Here is a 24507-nt window from a genome sequence, read left to right as displayed (position 1 = left end):
TATCTGGGGGCTGCCGGTCGGGCCGCGGCCTCCCTGCGCCGGTGGGCGTGGTGGAGAGGATGGGGGGTGAAGCGGAGGTGGTGGCGGCGGCTGTAGGTGCCGATCGGGGCCCACCCCTGCAGCACAGGTGCTGGTGTTGTAGGGACGCTGATGGCGGATGGGACTGAGCGCGGCAGCGCTGCTCCCCCCCTCTCCTGCCCGCGGATTTCGCGCCTCTGCGGAGCTGTGGCCTGCAGATCTGTGTGGGCAGGAGTAGCAAAGGGGTGCCCGCTTGGGTGTCCAGGCCAGAGCTCTTGGCAGGGTGAGCCGGCGTTTTAGGGGGTTTTTGTTTGTTTGCTTTTTCTCCACAGGCTTCTGCAGCTCTTGCTGGAGGACAGCTGGTGTGACTGCACACTAGAAACCATCTAGGATGTCCTCTGCAGCAAAGAGAGGGCATGTACAGAGAACGTGGTTTGGTTCGCGTTTGGGGTTTTTTTGTTTTGTTTTACTTGCTTCTGGGTGTTGAGCCAAACCTAGATGAAAAAAGCTGTAGGTAGATTTCTTGCCACAGAACCGGAAAACAAGATATGCAAAGCTTTTATCTTTAAAACACTTCTACCTGGAAAACTGCTTTGAAAATAGCTGTAGCAGCTTCAGTTTTTGTTTGTGTTGGTTTTTTTGTTTTTTTTGTTTTTTTCCAAAGGTCTGGTTTGGTTTCCCTCCACCAAGTTAAACTCTGAGCTGACAGCTGGAGACACCTCCATAGTTAGGACTTGGCTTAGAGCTGTTGGGAAGCCAAGCCAGTAACACTGCAGCACACCTCTTGAGTCCCTCCACTGGCTTATAAACATACTTTCTGTAAGTTTCTAAGGGCTATGGTTTAAAAATCTTCAACGTGATGGTGTTTGCACCCCTTTGCATTCACACGCTATAATACAGGCAAGCATAGCTCAGTAAATATCCTTTATTATTAGCTGTTTCTGTGTGTTACAACCTTATATGCTGTTCTGCTTTGCTCTGCCCACTGGCTTTATGGCTTCCAGGTAGTTGCAGATGTGTTATGCCTCTTCCTCCGCCCTCCCCCCTGCACCATCTCCGTAGAGAAAGTTTTGGGCTCTTCTCACTAGCAAACAGCAGCTTGAGCCACCATCTTTTAAAAGGCTTGAATCTTTGGACTGGCAAAATGGGATCGTTCATTTAAAGACCTTCAAATGACTGACAGTTCTGTAAAACAAAGATCTCTTGGGCAGGGGGATGGGGGAAGATGGCGTACTAAATATAAGAGGTGGATTCAGGTGGGAATGAGATCCACATGCTCAGTTTCTAAGGGTTAACTTGAGAGCTGAGGATTTGGATTGGCATTTTGGATGTGAAATTGGGGAGGGGGAATCGCTATGAATAGACATGGTGCTAATTGAACAGACAGTGCATACAGGCAGAGAGGTAATGTGTGATAGAACTGTAGGCCAAAAGGGAAGGAGCAAGCTGAAGCTGAACTGGGCAGTCAGCTTGTCCTTGCATGCCTGGTTGTAAATTTAAAATTCATCTTAGGGTGCCTCTGTTGTTTCCATCCATTTCAGTTCTGTTACCCAACAGAACAGCATGCACAAAGGAGGAAAGATAGATTGTTTGGAGGTTGGCATCATGTACTTCGAGTTGCATCTTGTCCTGTCAGCCAATAAGCCTTGATTTTGCAGTAGATCATAAGAAAGTATCACTAGATTTTTTTTCCAGTTTCGTCCCCTGATTTACCAAATGGACATAAGATGCATGCCCTGTAGAGGTGGGAAGTAAATACATTCTGAATTTTTGTCTCTGCAAGGGTACTAACAGCACATGAGCTTTCTGTGCCCTTTGGTTGTTTGCAGAGCCAACTAATACCCAATCTGTAAAGGGCCTCATGAAAACAGGCACCTCAGAGGCCAGTGGGATGTAGTTTTCATTTCACAGCTGAAAAGACAGAGGATATATCACTTCCCTTTTTGGCTGTTTATTGCTCATTTATCTGGTTGGTGAAAAGTGAAAGACGTGCAGCCTGCACCTGGCTTGTAGGTTGTGGTCTGTACTTCTCACTTCTGAAGGGACTACCAAACAAGGCTCCTTTTCCTTTTTAACTTAGCCAAAATGACTTGGCTCAAGTGAGCTTTGGTTGCTGTTTGTCCTTTCCTAAATTCTGTTGCCATGATATCACAAATGTGGCCTCTTTGCTCCATGGCAACGTCTGACCCTTGTGGAGGGAGGGGTCTGAGGTAGACAAAACAAATCTTGAACTCAGGAGGGAGACTGAGAGCTGGAACAGTGCGTAGGGAGCTGACTACTTACACAGTCCAGCCATGAGAGTGGAACTGGTAATGTCTTGCATTGTGGTTGTTTACTTAGGTGTTTTACCAGTACCCAGTTGGTGTTCTGACTTGCCAGCCTTCTTGCTGTCCACTGGAGAACAGTTATATTGCTTATTACTCTCACCTGGGTTTGTACCTTCATCTATGGCAGGGTTCTACTTCAGATAATTGTATCCCAGAAGGATAAGAAAAAGTAACTTGTGCTAGTTTTGTGCTGACAGTAGTGTTCAAAGGTGCATACCCCAAAGCACTGGATACTTTTAGACACTAGGCAGCAGGCCACAAACCATTATCAATTGCAGGTGATGCTAACCAAAGGTTTCTAGAGGCTGTGGCTGCTCTACCAGCAACTGATACTATTTCACTGTTTAGCTAGACAGAAGGCCAAAAAGTTAAAAGCTGTGTCCTGTGATAGCGCTTTGCTCTTGTTTTCTGTTTTTTTTTCCCTTTTGATTTAGGTTAGACTATAGATTCAAGAGCTTCTTCGATACAGCTTGAGTACAGAGGCAAAGAAAGGATCAGTTTTTTGGATGTGAAGCAGTAAACTTTCATCCATTTGCTTGGAAGCCTGTTCTGTGGGGAATGGCGAGAAATCTACCCACATCTTTCTTCATCTAGGTTTGACTCAACAATCAGAAGTGAAAAACTGTCTTCTCAATGGAAGATGACAATGAACCTGAGCAGAGCTGCTGGGCTCATCTACCTGATGTCTGTCTGAGGTGTGTCTTCCATTGGTTAGACAACAGGGACAGATCTTGGGCTGCCTTGGTCTGTAGAAGATGGAATTGGGCCCTGTACTCAGGATCCCTCTGGAGGAGCAGAACCATCACATTTTATGGCCGATCATCAAGGGCACACACGTTGGAGCTTCAGAGTGCACTGAAGTGTGTCAAGAAATTTATCAAGTATTTGGAGCACCTTGAAGTCAAATTATTGAATCCTTACAATACTACTTTTACCCAAAAATTTCAAGTGACTATGAAAAGTCTTCTTTCACACCTGGGTGAGTGTAACAGTCGCCTAGTATCCGTGAGCATCAAGTACCTGGAATTAGACCGCTTGGTCTGGAAAAATGTGGTGAGGGTTCAGTTTATCAAGAACTTAGCTACCTTCCCGAAAAGAATGAGCAAACAGCTTGATTATCTTAAAAGGAGCAAGAGTAACCTTGGAAGAAGGCTGTGATCTTCTGAATTCTCTGACCTGCTTGAGAGATAAAAGCTTTATATCTGAAATCAATATTGAGGATTTCTTTTGTCTCCACCTTCCTGTCTACAGCAGCACCTTGTTCCACCAAACTATGTCCAAGTTCCATAGCCTGGTCATCCTGACTTTCAATTATAACTGTATCTCTGATGAACTGCTGGACATCCTGCAGGAGCAGAGCACTCATTCTTTGTGCACCTTGAATATCAAATGTCATATCCATGACCCTCATGGACAAGTGGTCTGGGGAATGTCATGGGCAAACTTGGCCAAGAAAGCCCCAAAACTGAATGTGAACTTCTTCTTTGAAAGAGTCATGAACCATGATCACCTAGCCAAGATCCTGCTAGTGGAGATCCCAGTCAGGAGCATCAGTCTATGGAGCTGCTATTTCAGTGACCCAGACTGGACAATGAGACCTACCCTCACCAACCTCCTCCCAGCCTACTGTCATGTTCTGCAGGTAAGGGAAACAGTAGTGTCTTCTTACTGCAGTATCACAAAGCTAGGCAAAATAGTCCTATAGGCCTTCTGCATAACAGTGGTCATCCATGGGAATTCCTGACTGCTTCAGTTTTATGTTCAGAAAGTAATTTTCCTAAGTGAGCCATTCCCGTGTTACAGCTGTAGGTTAGTTCAGGTAGTTCTCCTTGTTCAGTTACAGTCCCTATTATGCTGGTCTTCTCTATCAGGCTGATGTCATGTTGCCCCCATAAAACTAAACCACCTGAACTACTGGTGGTTGTAATATCTGCTGTGAGAAAAAAAGAACCTTTTGGGCAGGAAAATGTCATTTTTGTAAGAAAACTTTATGCTTATTCTGGTTAGACACCTTCATGTTTAGTAACTGATAACTTTCTTAGCCTTTCATATTTTTCTGAACCCCACCCCTTTGCAGGGAAATCTGCATATGAGGAAAATAGTCTGTACACCTTGTTTGCTTACAGAGCTGTAGCCTGCATCAACCTACACTAATGGTTTTGCTCCAAAATGTCTTACAGCATATGTAAGTTAACTGGTGCCCATCACCAAGGATGTGTCACCAAAGGTGTGCCAACAGCTGACCCATGTAAATGAGCATCAGGTCTTTGCATCCCTGAGGGAAGCACATGGCTTTAGATCTGATGGTTGCTGACAGCTTTCTTTAAGTTCTGTTGCATTTTAGAGTTTCCAGTAAACCAGAGACCAGAGATCTGTAAAGCTTTCTAGAAATTGTCTTTGGATTTACTCTTGTACCAGGGATACTTTCCAATATGTCAAATAAGACCATGGCATGAACTGTGGGTGTAGCATCTTCTAACAGTACTAGGAGTTGCCTGTCTCTTAGTATGGTATGTAACGCACAAGGGACCCTCCCGTCTTAACGGAAGAGTGGCAATTACTGTAGCATATCCTGTTGTGACCGTACAAAACGGATTCTCTGCTAATGTCTAGGTACAATATTACTGACAGTCCCTTCTGTTGATAAAATTGGGAAACTCTTATTTACTGAATTCTAGTTACTGTGCTCATAAGCACTCTTCAGTAGTACTAATCGGTTGTTTTGTTTTGGTTTTTTTTTTTTTCCTCAAGAAGTTAACACTTGAGTTAAACAATGACCATCAGCTGCTGGACGATGAGCTGTTACAGCTCATCTTATCATGCAAGAAGTTGTTATTTCTTGAAATATGGGCATTTCTAAGTGTTACCTTTATGGAGAGGCTGCTACAAAACTGTGCAGAAAGGAAATGCATTTTGACTACCATAAAGGTAAGACTTTGTGCTTCAAAACTCCCATTCCCTTCCTCTCTCCAATACCTAGAGAAAGGTGAGGTCCCCATGCCCATAGAAAGGTCGCTTACAGAAACCTTAACTACCTTGCCTGTATTATGTTTTAGCAATATAATGAGCTCTGAAATGGGGCTTTCCAGCCTACTTAGCTGCGTACAGAATACTATAGAAATTTAATAACAAGCCCAAACAATTCCACAAGTACTTCCTAGACTGGGGTTCCCTCTGTCACCTCTAGTTCAAGCTAGAGATTCCCAGGCCAAGTGCTTACATCTGTGCTTAAATTGAAGCAGGTGGATTGAATCCCACTAAACTACAAGAAGATATAAACATGTCTCACTCTTCAGGGATGCTGTGTTGAACTGGGGCCAGACCACAACTGTAGCTGGTGCTAGATTCAGAGTTCATGCTGTTGTGCTACTTTACATGCTAGATTCCGAGTTCAGTAGATCCTCCCAGATCAGTGCAGATCCCGTATCAGTTCTGGGGGTAAAACAAACCTTTCTCTTCCCAAAAATTATTTGGCAGGAGATGATGTTTTCAGTAGAGTGAAACCTCAGGATTTTACTCAAAACTAAGGAACTGGGATTCTCTAGATTCTTCTTTAGTCACATAGGCTGCTTCTTGTCATGAGCTTTAATGGGCTGAGCCTGCTCCATGTATCTGAGAGACATAACTTGTTCATGCATACAGGTGAGGATTTACACAGCCCATGTAGACACTAGTGAGGGGGATCGGCTGTTGCACCATATTTACAGGAAGTTCAAATACCTGATTGACTCAGAGCTTAATTATTTTGTCATCACCTACCCAATGGTGTAAATCACAGGGAGAGAGAAGAACACCCAGTGACATCTGCAAGCAATGAATGGATCCTTTGGAAGGCATTAGTAAGGGATTTGAATCTTGACAGCAGTGCCTCTGAAAAACACTGTTACAGCAAGAGAGAAGTAAGGCACAATTTTACAGTCCATGCATTAAAATGTTGGACTTGTGAACCAGCCTCCTGTGTCTCCAGCATAATTTATTCTTGCCATTGCTTTGTTTTTCCTTACCAAAGGAAGCAGTGAGCCCTTTTCCACCCTTACAGACATCTCTATTAAAAATAAGGCCCTCTCTTTTTTCAGCACTTCTCAGTGTAGAGCTTCAAACACTAATGAAGCCCATGTCATCATTTCTGTTTTACAAATAGGGAAACTGAGACAGGGGGTGAGGAAGTGATTAGCCCAAAGTCAGCCTTGGCTTGATCTTGACTCATATGCAGTCGGATACACTATCCAGTGTATCACCAGTCCATACCTCCTGTTAAGTTTTTGTTCTGGTTTAAGCCCAGAGCGGAGCTGAGCACCACACAGCTGCTCTCTCACTCCTTTCCCCTCAGGGAAGCTGAGGAGGAGAAGCTGAGAGAAGAGGCTGAGCATTGACACAAGGACAGGGAGGGTTCACTCACCAGACAGACTCAACTGGGGAAGAAAAGAACATCAGTTTAATGTGAACACCACCAATGTCAACACTTAATTTACCAATCAGAGTAGGACAGTGAGAAATACAATCACAACTTAAAAACACCTTCCCCCAGCCCTCTCTTCTTCCCAGGCCCAGGTCTGCTCCCAAATTCCCTCCCTCGCACTCCCCCTGCTCCCCTGGTGCCCTCCATGGGCACAGGGCACAGCCTGCCCTCTCCCCACGGGCTGAGGGGGGCTCTGCTCCAGGGAACCTCTCCCTACCCCTCCTCCTTTCTTCCACTGACCTTGGTGTCTGCAGAGGTGTCTCCTTCACAACCCCAACTCCTCCTCTCAGGTTCCCCTTCTTAAATACGTTATTGCAGAGGCAAAGCCACCATCACTGATTGTCTGGGCCTTGCTCAGAGGTGAGTGCAACATGAGCCAGGGAAGCTTCCAGAAGCTTCTCACAGAAGCCATCCCTTTAGCCCCTCACTTGTTACCAAAACCCCACCACACACAGACCCAACAGACCTTCCTAAGACATAGGCTTTGTTTCTAACAGTGTGTTGACTGCTACAGAGCAGCTCCAGGGAGGTGACCAGATGTCTGCCTCTACTGTCTGGAATACATGATCAGACCCAGTGTCCTGTTAAAAATTTCTGCAAGGTTATTTTTTTTCCTGAATTTTGTTTGGGTCATGAGACTTTCCTTGCCTCTCCCTTTCAGTGATATCCAGCACCAAGGCAAAGCCTTAGTAGAGAGGGAGCAATCCTGCACCTAGGACACCTAAAAAGGATGTACTGCTGTAGACCACGGGATGCTGCTTCTGTTACAAACTCCTTAAAGAAACTTAAGTGGTGATTTTTGTCAAGGGGTATATTTTCCATAAGGAAATATCATAGCCAGACTGTCTTGTACTCTGTCTGACTTTTTAAAATATCAAGAGTTCATCTTCCTTCTCATTCAGCTATTCACTATGTGGGAGATGCCCCCTATTAGACAGCACTATAGAGAGCCGGATATCCTGGACTTAAAATCCCACCCACCAAAGGCTGAAAAACAAACTGGTAATTGTGGTTGCTCTCCTGAGAAATGACTTCTTTCTCTCTCCTCCCTCTCTTTTCCTTGTCTTATCTCTTCTTTTTAATCTAGGCTGTGTCATTGCAATTCTCGTGTTTAGCTGGTTGATGGTAGCTCACATTGCGGATTTTACTTCTCTCAGCTTTACTTTGATCACTTTCTCATCTCAAGATGCCATGTCTTACTCTCAGATGCTATATTCTAGGGCATTTGCATTTCATTCTGTTCTCCAGAGATCCTTATGCTGTACACATTGTCATATTGGGTGCCTTCCAGTGGTATTCTACGTTAAGGGAGATGTATTCAAAAGAATGCAACTTGTTCTGGAGGGCAGGAGAAGAGATGGTGGTTCTAAGTTTCTGGAGTGCGATTGAGAGCATTGGGAAGGCTCCTTTCGAGGATCTGAATCAGCCTGTAAGTAAGACCAGTTTTCAAACCAATAAAATGGTCTGCCATTCATCTTGATTGGTGATTCACAGTACTTGGAAAATATAATGCCTCAGATGTGGCAAATGCTGAGTGCTGTACAGCCTCTGGAGTGGACTGGGAGGTTAAAATTGATGATGGCTTTGAATGTGTGGGTTGGGAGTGCTGAGTAGAGACAGAAAGAGAGGTCAGTTTGATCTGTGGGGAAAGCAGGAGCTGCTTCCAAAATTTGATTGTGGGTCAGCACATACATTTGAAAGTTGAGCTGCATAGTGTTTTGTCTGTTCCCCCTAGATTACAATAACAAAGACAGTGAGTACCATACGAATATTGAAAAATATTTAATATGCAATGATAGTTTGATTAGGTTGAGGAGTTTTTCGGCACATGCATGCACAGTGGGTGTGGTTGTAGTCAGTATCTACCTTCCCAGGCTTTGCGTGGTTCTTTTGATGTAGCTGTAAGTGGCAGCATCCCTAGGTCTCTGTCTTGTTGATGGAGTGAGAAGTTCTTCCAGAGAGCCATTCAGAGTACCTAGATTCATTCCAAATCTAGCCATTTTAAACGCCTTTGTAGGTTCTGTGTGACTATAATTCACAGGCCTTTGGCTTCCTCTTAATCTGTTATTGAGGCTACTCCTTCTGCATTCAGGTTTCTCGCAGGTTCTCTGGGTTTAAGTGTTTAGAAAGCATCTCATTGAGCCACCTGCTCAAGGCAGTACCCTGCAACTTGGAAAGTCATTCATGCTTGGTGTTAATAGATTTTGGTTTTTCCATTGATGTGAGGAACATCAGGTACCAATCCCTTTCAGTGGACATGGATGGAGCAGATCCAGAATTCTGGGAAAATGTTTCAGAATCAATTTGGTTTTGGTAGGATTCTACTGAAAGTGCTAAAAGTGACCTAAATTGCTGGGGATGGATGGATCATAGGTGCAGACTTGAAGGGACAGTAACCTCTAGCAGGGAAAATAGAAAGCAGGGATGAGCAGGAACAACATGTTTGATGGGAATTTGAATGCTGGAGCAAGGTCACACACAAAACCCACAGCAGAGTTGGAACAAGAGTCAAAGCTACCAATTTGCTCTGCAATGTTTTCATTTTGGGACCTTCAGACATGCATTTCAATGCTCCGGTGAGGTGCTGTGCAGCTCAGAAGTGGAGCTTTAAGAGCCAGAGCTAATAGCTTTCTTACCAGAATCTCTTTACTTAAGCACATCCATTCAGAGTGACCCCTTCTAATCACTGGTCTTCTGATCTCACTGTTTCTCCATGATAGTTGTCAAATGCATGCACAGCGATACTGTGGTTCATTCACAGTGGGCATCTTGTTACAAAGCTCTCTGCTTTGTAAAGACGCAGAATCATCATGCCAGTAATAGCATCGTCTGTCCATTTCCCGCTCCCCTCCCCACCCCCTTCTTGGCTGTTTGTTTATGTGTTTGTATTTGGTGAAAATAATATCCCTTTGCCATAAGGAGTGCAATGTCCAAGCTGTGACTTGCATTACCACATTTTATTTTCTCTTGCTGTCACACAGCCTCTGCAAGTTATAATTCACTGTGGGTGTCATCGCAGAACAACCTTGCTGGCCCTGTTATTGTTATTGGGTCCAGAAAGATGAGTGGCTGACCTTTCCCAAGTGCTATTTCTGTTGACTGCTAAAAACCTTCAAGAACAAAGTTGCGTGTTTCTTAGTGGTGTGAGCCAGGCTATTTATCTGCCTGCAGGCTTTCTGAATCTCAGCATATCTGTGAAGATAGGTATTGCAAAGGAGAGCCTAGTTTACTCTGCATATACTCTGAGGAATGGTAAGCTTCAGGCACTGACTACTGGTACTAAGTACCTCTGGTTAATCACATTCATGTAGCTTCTGGTTTGCTTGTAACAGAAGAGTGAACTCACCTCTGCTTGTGAGCTCTCATGTAGAAGGTATCCTGCTGACCACCACACAGACTACCTGCTGTTGGTCTGGGCAGCCCAGTACTGGTCTATGCTGTAAAGAGCTTGTTAGGAATACAGTAGCAGGGCTGGCAAAAAGACAGTGTGTAGTCCACTGCTTTCAGGATAACGGTTGTCAAATGCCTGCTATTCTGCTCTACATCTCAACTCTTTTGGGTATTACTTGCAATGCTAATTTGGAGCAAAGACATACACGATATAGGTAAAAGAACTGCCAGTTCCACAGTCCTGCAGATTATTAAAGAAAATCCCACTTTTGTAAATACATCATGGGGGATGGAAGGGGTGGAATTTCTGGAAAGGTTTGATGATGGTGTTCATGGGAAAGTTTAAAACCAGAAGCATGCAAAAGGTTCCTATATTTTCTCTGATTTTAGGGTGAAGGATGAGGAAGTCATTAGTTTAATTCCATCAGGGAAGTCTTAAATATTTATTTGCTGAGGGACATATTTTAGGGCAGTAATAAAGAGACAAACGGATAGGTGTGCTCCCCCAGCTTCCTCCTTTTACAGCTGTCAGGGCACATGCTGAAGCAGCACAGAGGCAAAGCTCACACCTCATGCTGGAGGGCTAAATGGGAACTGTACAAAGCTGAGTTCTCATCCAGCCTCTTAACCACTGGCACTGTAAGCAGATTGCATCAGAAAAAGCTCCCATTTCTGTTCTGTCCGTGAAATTAGGATAAAAATCTTGGCTTTCTTAAAGGACAGACTTAGTCATCTACTCACACAAAGAGGTATATGTCTGTAAGGAACCAGAGATTAGTTTGGCTCTATATACAATGAGTTGAAGCAAGGTCACTGGTGAGCATGTTGCCGCTCTGCATCTCAGTGTTCACTGCTTTGATGTTAATGCCTCACCAGGGCCCAGCTAGCCTGTCCAGTGCTTCTAGACCAGTGCCTTTCAGTTGCTTGCACTACCACTTGGATAGTGCGTAAGAAATGCTTAGCAATAGCGGTGATCAAAGGTTTTTGATGAAGCAAAACACAAGTGAGAACACTTTTCTCTGCCTCTTTTTTGTGAATGTTCTTGTAAGCCTAGGTAAAGAACACCCTCCTTTGTTACTCATTTATTGGCCCATATGAGGGCATAACAATCCTCTTTTATAGAATTGTTTGCTTTTTTTTTTTTTCTCCCATGCAAGGGATAATGCTGGTGGTCACAAGTTTAAACCACCTTGATGACCTATGGGAGGAACTGTTATGCCTAGGCAAAATGTGATTACTCGTTAGTGTGAAATGCTCTGATACTGTTCAAATAATTGCTAAAAGCAAGGGAACTGTTGTTCAAATAGTTGTCTGAGGAAGATGGAGATGGTTTCTAGGTGCTTCCATTTTTCGATGTTGAATTCTGTGCACTCCTGGATAAATCAGCATCCAGCGTCACACAGACTTCAGCTTTTGAATGCCAGCCATTGTGGAGGACGAAACTCTGTATGTGCCCAGCCAGGGACAGTGATGGGTATATGGTGGCCATAGCATGTTCTCTTTCTGTCTATACAAATGCACCCTCCTGCTGCCCCCCAAAATAACTTCCTACTTCATTTGGTCTGTTGGTTAACCAGCCAGAATTCCCAGTAGCTGGATAAAGGCCATCTGGACACAGATTGCCTCTCCATCTTCCAGATCATAACCTGTGAAGTGTCCAGTGCTGTGACCAAAGCACTGATGTAGAAGCTCTCTGAGTTGCCTGTGTCCTTATCAGTATGCTGTATATCCTGTTATACTGTAGATGGCTGGGGGAGCAACTCTTCACTGAATGTAAATGTTTTTAGTTTTAGTAACTTCAGACAGTCTGGACAGTTGGTGCTGGCCAGGGATTTGCCCCACTTCTTTATGTATGCTTGAACTACATTAAAACCTGAGGTCTTACGGGTCATCCAAATAACAGTGTCATCAATGGGAAGCAGTCCTTTACTTTGTCTGTATTTAATCAATGCAGTTAACTGGAGGAATGGAGTTCAGTGTTGGAGAAGAACAACTTTGTGAAGGGTCTGGATGTAACTGTTGCCGAAAGATGAAACTGTGAAAGATGAAACAAGGAATGTTAGTGTATTATCAAGGCATTTGTAGTGCCTTAAGTAACAGGAAACTCAGGCTCGTTCTTATAGCAGGCTTGCATTAAACAGATAGGTGTATTGTCAGAAGTCGTTAGCATTGTTTTACTTCACGGGTAATACAATTTAAGAATCTGAGACATTGTATCTCACTACTCTCCCCCTTTTGTTGTTTAAACAGCTGATTTCTGGGAATATACTGAAGTGGCCTTTAATATCCACCACATGATTTTACATGTATATGTCCAAATGATGATCTGGTATCCTTCTTATTATAGTGGCTTGGTATAGCTGAAACATAGTCTCCCTGCATGGTCCTCACTAGTTCCATGACTGCAAATATATAAGCAGCTGAGATGATAGCTTCCTTTTTAGCTCGCCCTGAACGGCAATAAAGGGAGAACAGAGCCTAGTGAATTCGAGCATGTTTAGCTATTTATGAAAGCTCATATATGAAGCCAGAGTTGGAGGCAATGGCTTGGTGGAAACAAAACGGGACTCCATTGAGGTCACATCAGGATTCATCTGTAGCCCCCATTTATTTTTAGTTTCCCTGTTAACGTTCCTTCTTATGTACTTATAGCATGCCCCCCCAGTATTCTCCTCACCCAGTCAGTTTTCCTGTCCTTTTTCATGACAGAATGCTGGGGCTCTGGTTTAACTTATGGTCAGATATTAAAACCAAAAAGCCACATCAAAAGCAACAACAAAAAAGACAACTGCCATAGCTGTTGGCAGGAGTTGGCTGGGAAAATGTTCTGATAAATCTAGTACTTAGTATGTGCAATCTTCAAAATCAAGACCAAGGCCTGCGTTCTGATTTTAGAGACACAACTGTAGATGTCAAGTAACTCTGCAGGAATTGATAGAATAACTCCACATTTACCATAATAGAATAGAATAACTCCACATATTATAGCTGAGACTGGAATTTGCCCTGTTATCTTTTAAGTTACCAGCATAGCATATGCATATTTACCTTGATTAGGGGCTTCAGATCATTCCTTCCATTATGTTTAATGCAAATATGCAAGATCTGGGTTCTGTCTTTCCCAACCTTTCAGAAATTGTACTGCAAACATTAAATGGCTGCCCTTGGTAAATGTCTGACTCTGTTGCCAACTGCTGGTACAGTCAGTGATTTAATGAACATAATCATCTATGTCACACAGGCTGGAATGCCGCAGCAGCCAAGGGCTAAAATTCTCCTGTTGAAGGAAGAGAGCTGATCAGTCTCTCTTTGGGACTGTATTGAATTTGTACAGGTTTGCCATAGGTTGTGAGTATGTTTTAACACTCACAATCTCTTTCCAAAAGGAGACATAATGAAATTGGTTCACTGTAGAACAAGAAAGAGACCAACAGATTGTGGCAATCTGGGAAGGATAACAACCCAGAAAAGCAGAGCATTCAAGAAAAAGGGAACCCCATCAGGAAAAGAGACAAGCTGACATACTGGTTAGGCTACTATCCAAACAGTCGGAATTTTATGTGGTACACAGGAATGTGTTGGAGGGTTTGTGAATGGTGCTTGAAGAGCTCATCAACCAGCGTTATCAGACAGGAAAGCCACTATCAAACCCTGGCCTGATAAATGGTCAAAGAGCCCTGAAGAATTCTGTAATGTAAGCTGGAGTAGTTTATGAAGTGTTTGGGGAATACAGAGTGAGATAGTGGGGTACCTAGCAGTAGATTACACCCAAGGCATGAGCAAGAACAGCATGTTAGGGGTCTCTTGACATTCCTGAAAATTTCCAGATGCTTGGCAGAGGTGTTTCTTAGAGTGAAGACAAAAGCAGACTCCAATTAGCTGATCTGGGAACAAAGCACTGGCCATTTCAGCTGGAGTTTTGCATGCCTTTTGGCAGTTCCACAGGGGGAGTTCCCCAGCCATGGATGTATGCAGCAGTCTTCCAGCCTGATGGGATGTCTGGGTGCTAAACATGGAGCTGTTGCCTTCCCATGATGTTGGGAGACCTTGCTCCTTTCAAATGAAAAATCCAAAAGTCAATTACTACAATAGCAAGTTTTCATCCTTCTGCTCAGGGATTTGCTTTGTGAGACCCTGAAATGCTGGGGTTTCAACCCCAAGCCCCAAATTAAGTTTGACATATGGGTGATTCCCACAGTCCTTCCCAAAGGGCTGGTGAGTTTACCTTTAAACTTCCCTCCAGGGTGGTGCCGGCCTTGCAGGGAGAGCCATTAAGTAAACGAGCCCCAGGTGTCCTGCAGTAAGTAAAGAAAGGTCAGGTGTCCCATCTAGGGGATAAAAGCTGGGACCACTTATAGGGAGAGTGGAGTGTGTTTGTGAGGTGGATGCACTGTGCAGAGTTCCCTGTTGGGGAAGGACCTCCTGACTCCCTGGAACTGGGCTCTAGTCAGGTCTGGCTTTTGTAAATGCAGGTTCTGTATAGATCCATTATGTGGCTTCCTTGGTCTTATGTATTTGGCTTGTTGACCTGGTTGTCTCCCATCCCTTCTATGGGAGACTGTATTTCACTGTTAATTGCACCCATTGCTGGTTGTGCGGTATCATTGGGATTGATGTCGATTATGTATAACCTGATTGACTTGTACCCACAGCGATCACCCGTGTACCAACCCTTTTGTGTCAAATAAAATCTGGTTATTGGCTCATCTTGAGGCTATGTCCTTTATGCTAGGCTTGATAACTGGCAAAACAGACCTTTGGCCTGGGTCACTCGCAGCACACCAGAGCCCCATAAGACTTGCCATTACTTCTCCCTTTTGCCCACCTCTACCTCGGTTTTGGAATTTTCAGTTGTGTCACCTCTGGCCCCTAGACTGGCTAAGCTGAGTGCTGTGGAAAATAATGGCTAATAATAAGCCACATTGTAAGGTGCTGTGCATGATGAAGCAGGTGCTAAGGAGAAGATGTGATTAAGGAACTGGTTTTGGTGAAGTGACCATAGTTTTTTGTTTTTTTTTTTTTCCCCCCACTTCTTCTGTAATAGAGCGCTCTGAGACAGGTGCTGAGAAAAAAATGTCCTACTGCTGAGGCCTTTCCCTTGGCTGGCAGTCCTGTGTGAGCTGGAGCTAAGCCAGAGTATCAGGTTGCCTTCTGCCATGAAAGCTCGAACTCTGATCTGGAAAGAATTGGAACTACCCATGGAACGCTGTCAGACACACGATCAGATAGCAATTTGCTGAGGAGAGGATGACCGGGCCTCAGTGTTACCCGAGATCAGTATTGAGAAAACAAAATTTGCAGCCATGGCAGCAACTCTTGTCTCTTAAATGTTACCCTGTACAGGGCTTGTCACCCTGAAGTGTAACAGATACTGTTAGTCCTTCTTGTGGTGAGTGAACAGGGCCAAAGGAGATGAAAGACCTTGCACAGATCGGGGAATGACTGCTCATTTTTCAGCCTGTGGATATATGTCATTGCACATATATCTGCAGGCACATGCCTTGTGCATGCGCTCTGTTATTTTCTGCCATTGTAATTTCAGTGTTGTGATAATTCCCAGAGCCAAGCAAGCATGACACAGAAGAGCTGCTTGTCAGTTACATTAATCAACTGAGGACTCATGACTGTTAGCCCACACAAAGTGATTGTTATCTTCATATGTGTTCAAATAGGCTTTGCAGATTAGAACTAATGACCAAGATAAGTCATTAATGTTATAAATGCAGAGGCAGAACCAGAAAATAACTTTTAATAATTTATTGAAATGAGAACAAGCAAAACAAAAAAAGGTTCAGTACGCTGGGGAGCAGGGGGGGTTTCTGCTCCGCACCGACAGACCGAGGATGCTGCATGGATGGATGTGTGATGACCAAGCGTAAACAAACCCACCACTCTTTATAGTCTTTCTAATACATATTCATAAGATGGGTGTGTTTTAGTCCACGCAAGCATGGTGGAGTTCCTCGAATCTTCTCAGCTTTTCTGGCGTTGTTGGGGATTTTTTTGTTGTTGTTTTTCCACTCCTTTTCTCGCCAAAATGAGAGTCCTTCTGACAGGGTTTTTTCCAGTACTTTTCCACATTTGCAATAACTGTCCATATGAGTCTGTATTTACTTGATAAAAAACCTCCAAACCATTTTAACAATAAAACTACAATAAATCTCTTTCAACTTACGTACATAGCAAAACATCAGCAGCACCCATGCTCCTCATATTAAAGTCATTATATTTTTAACATGAATCACCACCTTATTCTTCACACTAAGAACATAACTCAGTTTTAATAATTAGAGTGTTTATGCTCCTTTACTTGCTAAAATCTTGCAATTTCACGTGCCATCGAGCTGTGAACCTTCATCTGAGCAGCAATTGCTCATGTGCATTCAACTCATCTCATTTTAGAATCAGCTTCTGTTATTTAAACTATCCAAATTGTTTCTACACCTAAGGTACCTCTTTAAATCCTTGTTGGATAAATTTGGGTGGATTGCTTTGCTTTTAGTCTATTATATTTTATTATTTCAGGGTCTGAAATGAGTATGATTTAAGATGAATCTAGAAATAACTTATTTTTAGGTAAAGATTCCCCAGCTTGTGCTTCAGCTCACAAATGCAGTTATGTGGGCAAACAGTACTGGTCACTCAAAGACACGTGCATACTCCCGACACAGTCTGTAGGATGTAGTGGATGTTGACCAAATTTGCCATATCGTTCTGTTTATTCCATCACACTCATGACGTAATTCAGGTTTCTTTTCCTACCTTCCAAGCTCTCCCACCTTCTCATTCTCCCAGATCCTCTGCCTGGGAACTTGACGTTAAAACACTACTGGAAGAAGTTGCATGAAAGGCAGTCCTCCTGTTGTCCTGAATGACAAGACCATAGTGGGAAAAGCGATGACTAGTATGTCAAGAGTAAGATTTTATAAGGTAATAGAGAAAAAGGTGTGGAGGGGATTGAGGAAGGCCATAAGTGAAAGAAAGGGAGAGAAAAGGCAAGCTATTGACACAAGCAAGGAAAAATGGTATTTCACTTTCTCTCTCAATGTCTCTTGGGGGGCGTAAGGATGGTGACACTTAACAAAGAATGGTGAGGTGGCTAAAACTTAACGAGTTGCAGCCTTTGTCAGGCCACCATTTGCCAAGGTAAAATGTCTGCATCTGCAAAACTCAGTTGTTAATGTTGCAGAAGTAGGAGCCCTGAACCTCTCTTTGAGGTCAGCCACTGTGCTTCTGCTCTGCCCTAGAAATGGTAGGAAAGCAACGTTTCAAAAATACTGTGTGGAGTTTCCTCACTGGAGGGAGACAACACAGGCTGACCTGTCAGTCTGTGCAGAAAAACTGAAGCCAGCTTTACCTTCAGCTTTTTGCTAGAGATAGTCCTTCCTTGGAAAGCAGAAAAGGCACAGTCTGAGAAGTGGTTAAGCATCTGTGGGCACCACTAAATTTATTCTCACAGTCCAATTTAAGAGTAAGTGGGGGGTAGATGGGGTGGACCCATGTGTACTGAAACTCCAGGTGCTTATACAGCATTTATTCCTCATCCTACTGCCTGCTCTTCAGTGCTTCATTTTAGATTCTGTTCTCACCTATTTACTACTTTGTTGCTTTCAGTACCGAGACCCTGAGGATCCTGCTTTATTCTCACTGCTCTTTTGTGGTGGCAGCAGAAGGATACAGTCTTAGTCTCTTTACGAGCAGAATTTTAGCTGGCAGTAGTGTAGAGGTTTCCAGTACCAAGACTATCCAGCATCTGTCACAGCAAGCCCTTTAGCCTTTTGATGGCAGAGAACAAGGTCTTTGGTTAATTTACAGAATTTCAGATATGGTTTTCAAGCTGTTGAGGAGAGGGAGAGGCAGGCACAGACTCAGCCTGGGAAGCAACATACCACAGGAGATAAATGGCTCCTGCTCCAGCCAGATAAAGGGAGCAAGTAACTGTGTTAGAACAAAAGATAAAAAGAGACATGGAAAAGATGAGTGTGACCAGGGCTGGTGACAGCATTGTTCTCTGACACCTTGCTGAAAGCAGCATTCCCACAGAGAAAACATTTTCCACCCCAGTGGGTAGCTGTCAGAGAATACAGCGGTTGTGTCCCACTGCCTTTCTGGAAGGAAAGAATCTCTTCTTTCATCATTTTTTTTTTTTTTTCAAGGCAGGGACAGCTTCCCTGCTGGCATCAGTCCCAGCCACCTTATTGGTTTATGAAGCTTTGCCAGCATGGAGAGAGCTGTGTCTGCCATTGGAAGTTACTGGGCAATGAGGTATGGTACAGATTTGCTGTGCGCTAATTAATCAGCATGCTTTGTGCACAGTGAGGCTGAGGAATTGACTCCGTTCAGGGGCAGTCATACTGCATGCTAAGAACCAGGCTAGCTGCTCACTGCTGCCCAGTGGAAGTGGTCTTCTTCCTTCCCTGATTGCTGCTCTGAGTGCTACCCAGTTCTTTCCTTCTTCTTCCTTTGGCTCCTGGGCTCTTCAGACTCTGTTCTGGGCTGACTCAGCTTACTATACCCCAAAAGAGAGCAAATCCATTTCTGGGGGTGCTATTTGAACTCAAAAAAAGCAACAGAAACCTATTACATTGTTATACTTCACTCCAAATCATAAAGCAGTTCTGAGAGGAGTGTCTTGCAGGAGTAAAAACTAGAAAGACAAAGATCCAGTGAGGACGTTCTTCCATTTCAAACTTTCTCTGATTAAGGAGCATGCAAGATGTCACTTTTCTGTTCCATGCTTCACTGAATAAGCAAGGAATAAATTCTTTGCTGTGAGTACCAGATGGGCTGATTATTTCTTAAGTTCAAAGCGTTGCTTTTGAAAAATAAAAATCTAATATAGAAAAGCAGCAGCATGTGCTTTTGCCCTTTTGTGTCTTGCTGCAGGATCCAATTGACACAGACTGCTTTGGGGACTAATCTTTTGAAGACAGCATCGGGACTTCATGTGCCAGAGGCACTTGTGAAACAGGCTATGCCATTTGCAAACTAGACACTTTTCAGAAATTCAGAAGGTACCATGCAAGCAGATATTTATCAGGAATGCACCAGCTGGTCAAGGAGGAAGTGGCTTCTTTAGTACTGGAAATAACTGAAAGTTCCGAGCATAAGGATACTGCGGTAGTTTGTAGGATGCTACCTCCCATGAACTGAGCTGGCCTGGAAAGAATGTTAAATGTGCCTGACAAGAAGCTCTGCTCAGTTATCCTGAACTTCAGGGTGAGACGAGCCTCCTAGCAACTGCTACTGTCATTTATTGGTGGGCCCTACTCAAGCCAGTGGAAAAATGATGCCGCTGTGCCAAGTTGGAGAAGTGAAAGGCAGAGAAGCATTTTAGCTGCAGTGGTGGTGCCTGGAGTAGAATTCGCATGATCTTGCAGATCTGTGACAGCAGTGGACACCTTTTACTGGCCCTGTGCAGATCATGCTTATCATCTGAATGAATGACTCTACTCTTCATGTTGTGTATCATAACATTTTTGACACAAAGTTTGTCAGTGTTGAGGTCACAGACCAATGCTATTTGTCTTCATGGCCAGGATCCCTTTCAGTTGGGCTCCTTTGAATTAAAGAGCTACTTAAAAGGCTTGCTCTCTCTGGCTATTGCTCAGCACAGATGCAGTTACACCTGTGTCCCTTGCCTTTGGGCAACAATGCTAAGTGTGTAACGTACTGCAGGCCACCACCTTTCTCTCCTCAGTTGGCCTGGGCTTTAACTGTAGAATGTCATGTGGAAGGAGTAATCTCAGAAGATCCCATAGAGCAGACATTGTCTGCAAGGTGGGGATTGAAGACTATGGCTTAACACTGACAACTGCTGAGGGTGCCACAGAACTAAAACCGGAAAGGACTGCAGCAAATGCTGTTTCTGGAGGTTAAAAGGAAGGAGCGGAGGAAGGCTCTGCGTGGAACCTCTGCCTGTTCCAAGGGAGATAAGTAATGTGATGTCATTGCTCACACCAATGTAAATCTTGTGAGAGAAAACAGACCCATGCCCTGAAAAGATCTGTGACAAGAGCTGAAAGCCTCATTTTCAACTCTTCATCATCCTGCTCTGTTCACAATGAAAACAAAGACAGCAGTTGCTGAGTCTGAGCTTTTATTCTGTTCCCAGCCCTGTGCCTTGCAGGGGAGAACTGAAAGGAAATTCCCTTCCATTCCACTGAGCTTCCCAGTTCCTGAAAACAGTAACAGGGAGATGGGTAGGAGGTGGAGGCTAACAAGAGGGGAAGGATGTCAGATTTTAAAAGCCTTAAAACTTCCAAAACCTTGAAAGAGATAGCTGGATACTCTTCTCACACCAACATGAAATGGAAGCATCTTCCAGATGTTTACACCAAGTGAATGTCTAGATCAAATCCCAAGTGTTAAAAAATTCCCTCAGTGATTTACAGAGATGTAGTGAGACCCTCATCCAATGTAGCTCATCCTTCTTCCACTGAATTCTGTGGAGCTTTATCACTGCATGCATATTTAAGTGACCCATTAAACCTCCAAAGAAAGCAGCCCAGTGTATGTGGCCATTATATTCTTGTCACCATTTGCCATTGAAATATGTATTTCAGCAAACTCCTTACATGTATTCTGGCAAAATGATACTATAGTTACACATGTAACACCACAGTGCTATTAAAATATAATGAAAAGCCGTTCACCATGCAGTGGAAGTAATCTGTGAACACCCAAGACTAAAAGAAAACAACTTTTTCACAAATCTGAAGCTCGAATGTACACATTAAAGGGATCCTCTGGATCATGCAGAACTTGTCAGTCAGTATTGACTTAGATTTATTTTATGTCCCTTTTATGCCAGTGATTGAGTAGCCACCTATTTTATCATCTTTTATATATTTTAGCAGATAATCCAAGATGATATAAATCAAAATGCTTGGATGCAAATTTGTTTGCTGTGTTTACAGGAGTGGGTTCAATTATTTGGATGAAGTTTAATTTGGATGATCTTGTGGCCTGTTTCATGTGCCAAATTTTCACTCTCAGACCACAGGGAAAACAATTTAGAGCTTAGTACTGCAAATTAAACTATTTTAGTCTGGTATCGTTGTACTAGAGCACTGTGTTGATGTCAGAGATTTGAACCACGGGGGAAAAAAATAACTATGGCAACAGATCAGTGCAAATCTGCCAGATCTTTTTTACAGAAACACACATGTATATAAAAACCATTGGCACTGAACTTTAATGTGAAATAAAGCTTGAAACATTTAATAGATTACATAATACAATGTTATTTCCTGTTCCCCAGACAAATGAGACAGACTTCTTTCTTTTCTTTCTCTTTCCCATCTTTTCAGGAATCTTAATAGACTCGTGGAAGTGCTTCTATTCATTGCTTAGAAATGCAAATATGATTAATTTCCCTGAATAACACTGGAAAACGATCATGCAACTGTTGCATACCCTAGCTGTTCTACTTGGTGCAGATCAGTTTTCAAAAGGATTATTCGTACTTGCATGAGGATCAGTGAATCATATTGCTGTACTCCATAGCTCCTAAGCAGGACCACTGAAGGCAAAACGGACAAATGGACAGCTTGTAGCGTGTTGTACGTTATCACTCCTGGTGTGACACGAGATGGAAAGAACTCAAATTTGTTTATCAAAGCCCATGGTGAGCATGTTGGACTGGCATTTATTTAGAGACAAACTCAAAACTCCACTGTATGTAAATTGAGCATATTTTGTTTTGGACTGAAACTTCTTTTATTTCTTAGTTTGGTGCCTGGCCTACCATTTTTCAGTGACAGGTCTCCAAGCAGAACCTTGCCTTAAGACAGCTAAACTGGGTATTTGAGATGGGCTGTGGAATGCGGTATGTTCCATGGATGCTGGTTTGCTCACAGGGTAGATTAGATACTCTCAAAATGCCGTAAGGCCCTTACAAAAAAACGTGATATTGCTACAGAAATTGTTCAAACTATTGCATTACTCTAGGCTGTAGTATTCAGACCATTGCTAACAATATTGACAGGGTTGGCTTAAGTCAGGTTTCCCTGGGTGCTTCCTCTTCCCTGTTGGGAGATTTTGCCGAATGAGATTTTGAGGATTTTATAGTCCTTGTCTAGGCCTCCCACATGCCCAGTATCTTCAGTCGGGATATCCTTCCACTGAAAATCCTGGATGTAACCACAGCACACTTTTAACATTATTTGTTCATCCTCCCCATGATGTCCAGCCAATCTGTGTTACCAGCTATTTTAGCTGGAACTATATGTTCTCCAAGGTTCTAAATCATGTTTGAAGACGTGATAACCGGGATCTCTTTCTTGCTGGCAGAAGAGAGCTTATTTCATCATAGCAGACAAATGTCAGGAAGCCTTGTTTAGAGAAATGGAGGAAAGCAGACAGAGTTTGGTTTAATGAAACTTGTTGCTGCTGTTCCAGGACAGTTTTTCTTTCTTTCTAGTACACCAGACTGATTCTAGAAAGCTCTTTGGGAACTATTGAGACCCCATGAACACAAAACCACCCACTGATCTGGGTCTTTGGGCTGTGGCTCATACCTGAAAACTTCAAAAGAAACCTTATTTCCTCATAGAATTTTACTGAAGAAAAAGAGTACCCGGTACTGAGAGAGAGAGAAGGAGGGCTGAACATCAAATTCCTAGTGCAATTTGGGCATCAAAATCTCTTAGGTAAATTTAAGCTCTGAGAATCTGAGTGTCGTCTTTTCATCTTTAAATTGTATCATTTGGTTTGGGATTCGCTTCTGCTGTTTAGTTACAATACTATCTGTTTGGAGAGGCTTTTGGAGACTAATATATTCCCATGCTGTGTCCAGCTACAAGAGCTCAAAAGGAGGAGATTTCAAGTGGGAACAGAAAGGGGGTGTGTGGTTTTAGACTACCCAAGAATGACGCCAGTTCCTCATTTGTGGCAGGGCAGACAGAGTTAAAGTTGTACTTAAATTTGCTGTGAGATTAGGAAGTATCTGAACTGTTGTTATCCTAACCTGTACTGTAAATTGTTCTAAATGCACAAACGAGAGGCAGTTTTAAAAATACTAGGGTTTTATGTATGATTATTCTATAGTTGCTGAGTCTGGAAACAGCAAATTATTTGTTTTTCTTGGCTCTGATAGACCATGCTGAGAGTGGGTTGAAAATCTTCTTTCAAAACATCTTTTGTCAGAAAACTGAACTCTCAACCAGATTAACAATCTGTGAAAAAGTACGGGCTTTCCTTAGTAATTAAAAAATATTGTAAAAATGGAAATCTTTACCATGGAGGGAAGAATATTTTCTAAAGAATTGCAGTATTAGTAGCTGATAGCTATGAGCTGTCAACTTTAATATTCACACACACATACATATATAATATTGTTAGATAAGGTTATATATGTTAAGAAATTACCTATAAGCAAGTGGTAATTAACTTCTGTTATTATTGCTCTAGGGTTTTACACATATACTGACTTAAACCCTTCACAACCCGGAGGTGAGGTTAAAAGTCAAATGGAAGTTCTCCAACTTTTCCAGCTTATTTTAGATTTATAGCTTCAGCTATTTGCTGCTGCATGTTAAGAGAATGACTGTTGACAGCTGTTAAAATGATGACTCCTTTCTGCAAGGAAGCAGTTATTATCTTGTAAGACACTGTCATTTTTCTATAGGAGTGTTTCAATGCTGTAAAATAGGTCCCACGAAGAGTTTGGGGTGGGAGAAGGGGAGGGCAAGGGAAACAGATGCATACAGTGGTACTGGGAAAAAGGAGGAGGTCAACTGGTATTTAAAGTTACCAGCAGTTTAGGTAAATATCTAAATATTACATACAAATACACACACATACAGATGTCCGCAGAGGAGTGTAAGTGTGTGCATATGAAGAATAGCAAATGCAAAAGCAGGAGGTTGCAGTGTGCATCTTTGTCCAGTTTAAATCCGGGAGGGTTCTGACCTGCAGGGATTATTTCTGTCGTTGTTCTGCAAACCTCTGGAAGTCCAGACATGCTTGTAAATGTGTGTGGAAGGAATTAGTGTTGTACGTGCACTTCCTGAGAGAAAGAAGCAATGATTCAGTAATACGCTAAGTACTGTATTGTATCCAAAGAGTTGTAGCTACCTGACGTAAAGTGCTGAAGACTTGCAGGATGACTGACGGTGTAAATTTACTTAAAAAGTCACGCGGATCTCCTTTTCCTGGGAGGCTTTTACGCCCGAGGTGCTGCCCTGTGCCGCAGCAGGCACCGAGCCCCGAGCGCTGGTTCGGCAGCGCCGTGCCGTCCCCCCCGGCCCCGCCCATGTTGCCGCGGCGGGAAACGCCCGCGCGTGGCGGGCGCGTGCACCTGCCTGTGCG

The 24507-nt window shown here is 43.2% G+C and overlaps 2 protein-coding genes across 5 annotated transcripts in view; both read left to right on the top strand.

The window, feature by feature from the left end:
• Positions 1-308: 308 nt before the first annotated feature.
• On the top strand, positions 309-6295 carry FBXO39 (F-box protein 39). Its single transcript, XM_026861894.1, is given in 5 exon segments — positions 309-468; positions 2780-3463; positions 3465-3987; positions 5097-5273; positions 5988-6295. Coding segments are annotated over 4 exon segments (1314 nt in total). The 5' UTR covers positions 309-468; positions 2780-2978; the 3' UTR covers positions 6117-6295.
• A 1200-nt stretch (positions 6296-7495) lies between these two features.
• Positions 7496-24507, top strand: part of SMTNL2 (smoothelin like 2) — a 35986-nt gene continuing 18974 nt past the window's right edge. For 3 of the 4 annotated variants that reach the window (XM_026861898.1, XM_026861897.1, XM_026861896.1), the window contains exons 1-2: positions 7496-7596; positions 21703-21823. In XM_026861898.1, coding sequence (XP_026717699.1) covers positions 21788-21823 — 36 coding nt within the window. In that variant the 5' untranslated portion in view covers positions 7496-7596; positions 21703-21787. Of the gene's footprint in view, positions 7597-16989; positions 17125-21702; positions 21824-24507 lie in introns of those variants that run through there. The other variant, XM_026861895.1, reaches the window with a different exon arrangement.

Source organism: Athene cunicularia (assembly GCF_003259725.1).
Source record: "Athene cunicularia isolate RWA chromosome 19 unlocalized genomic scaffold, athCun1 chr19_part1, whole genome shotgun sequence".
Lineage (NCBI taxonomy): Eukaryota > Metazoa > Chordata > Aves > Strigiformes > Strigidae > Athene > Athene cunicularia.
The sequence above is the reverse complement of the archived record's forward strand: the minus strand, read 5'-3'. Positions and strand labels throughout refer to the sequence as shown.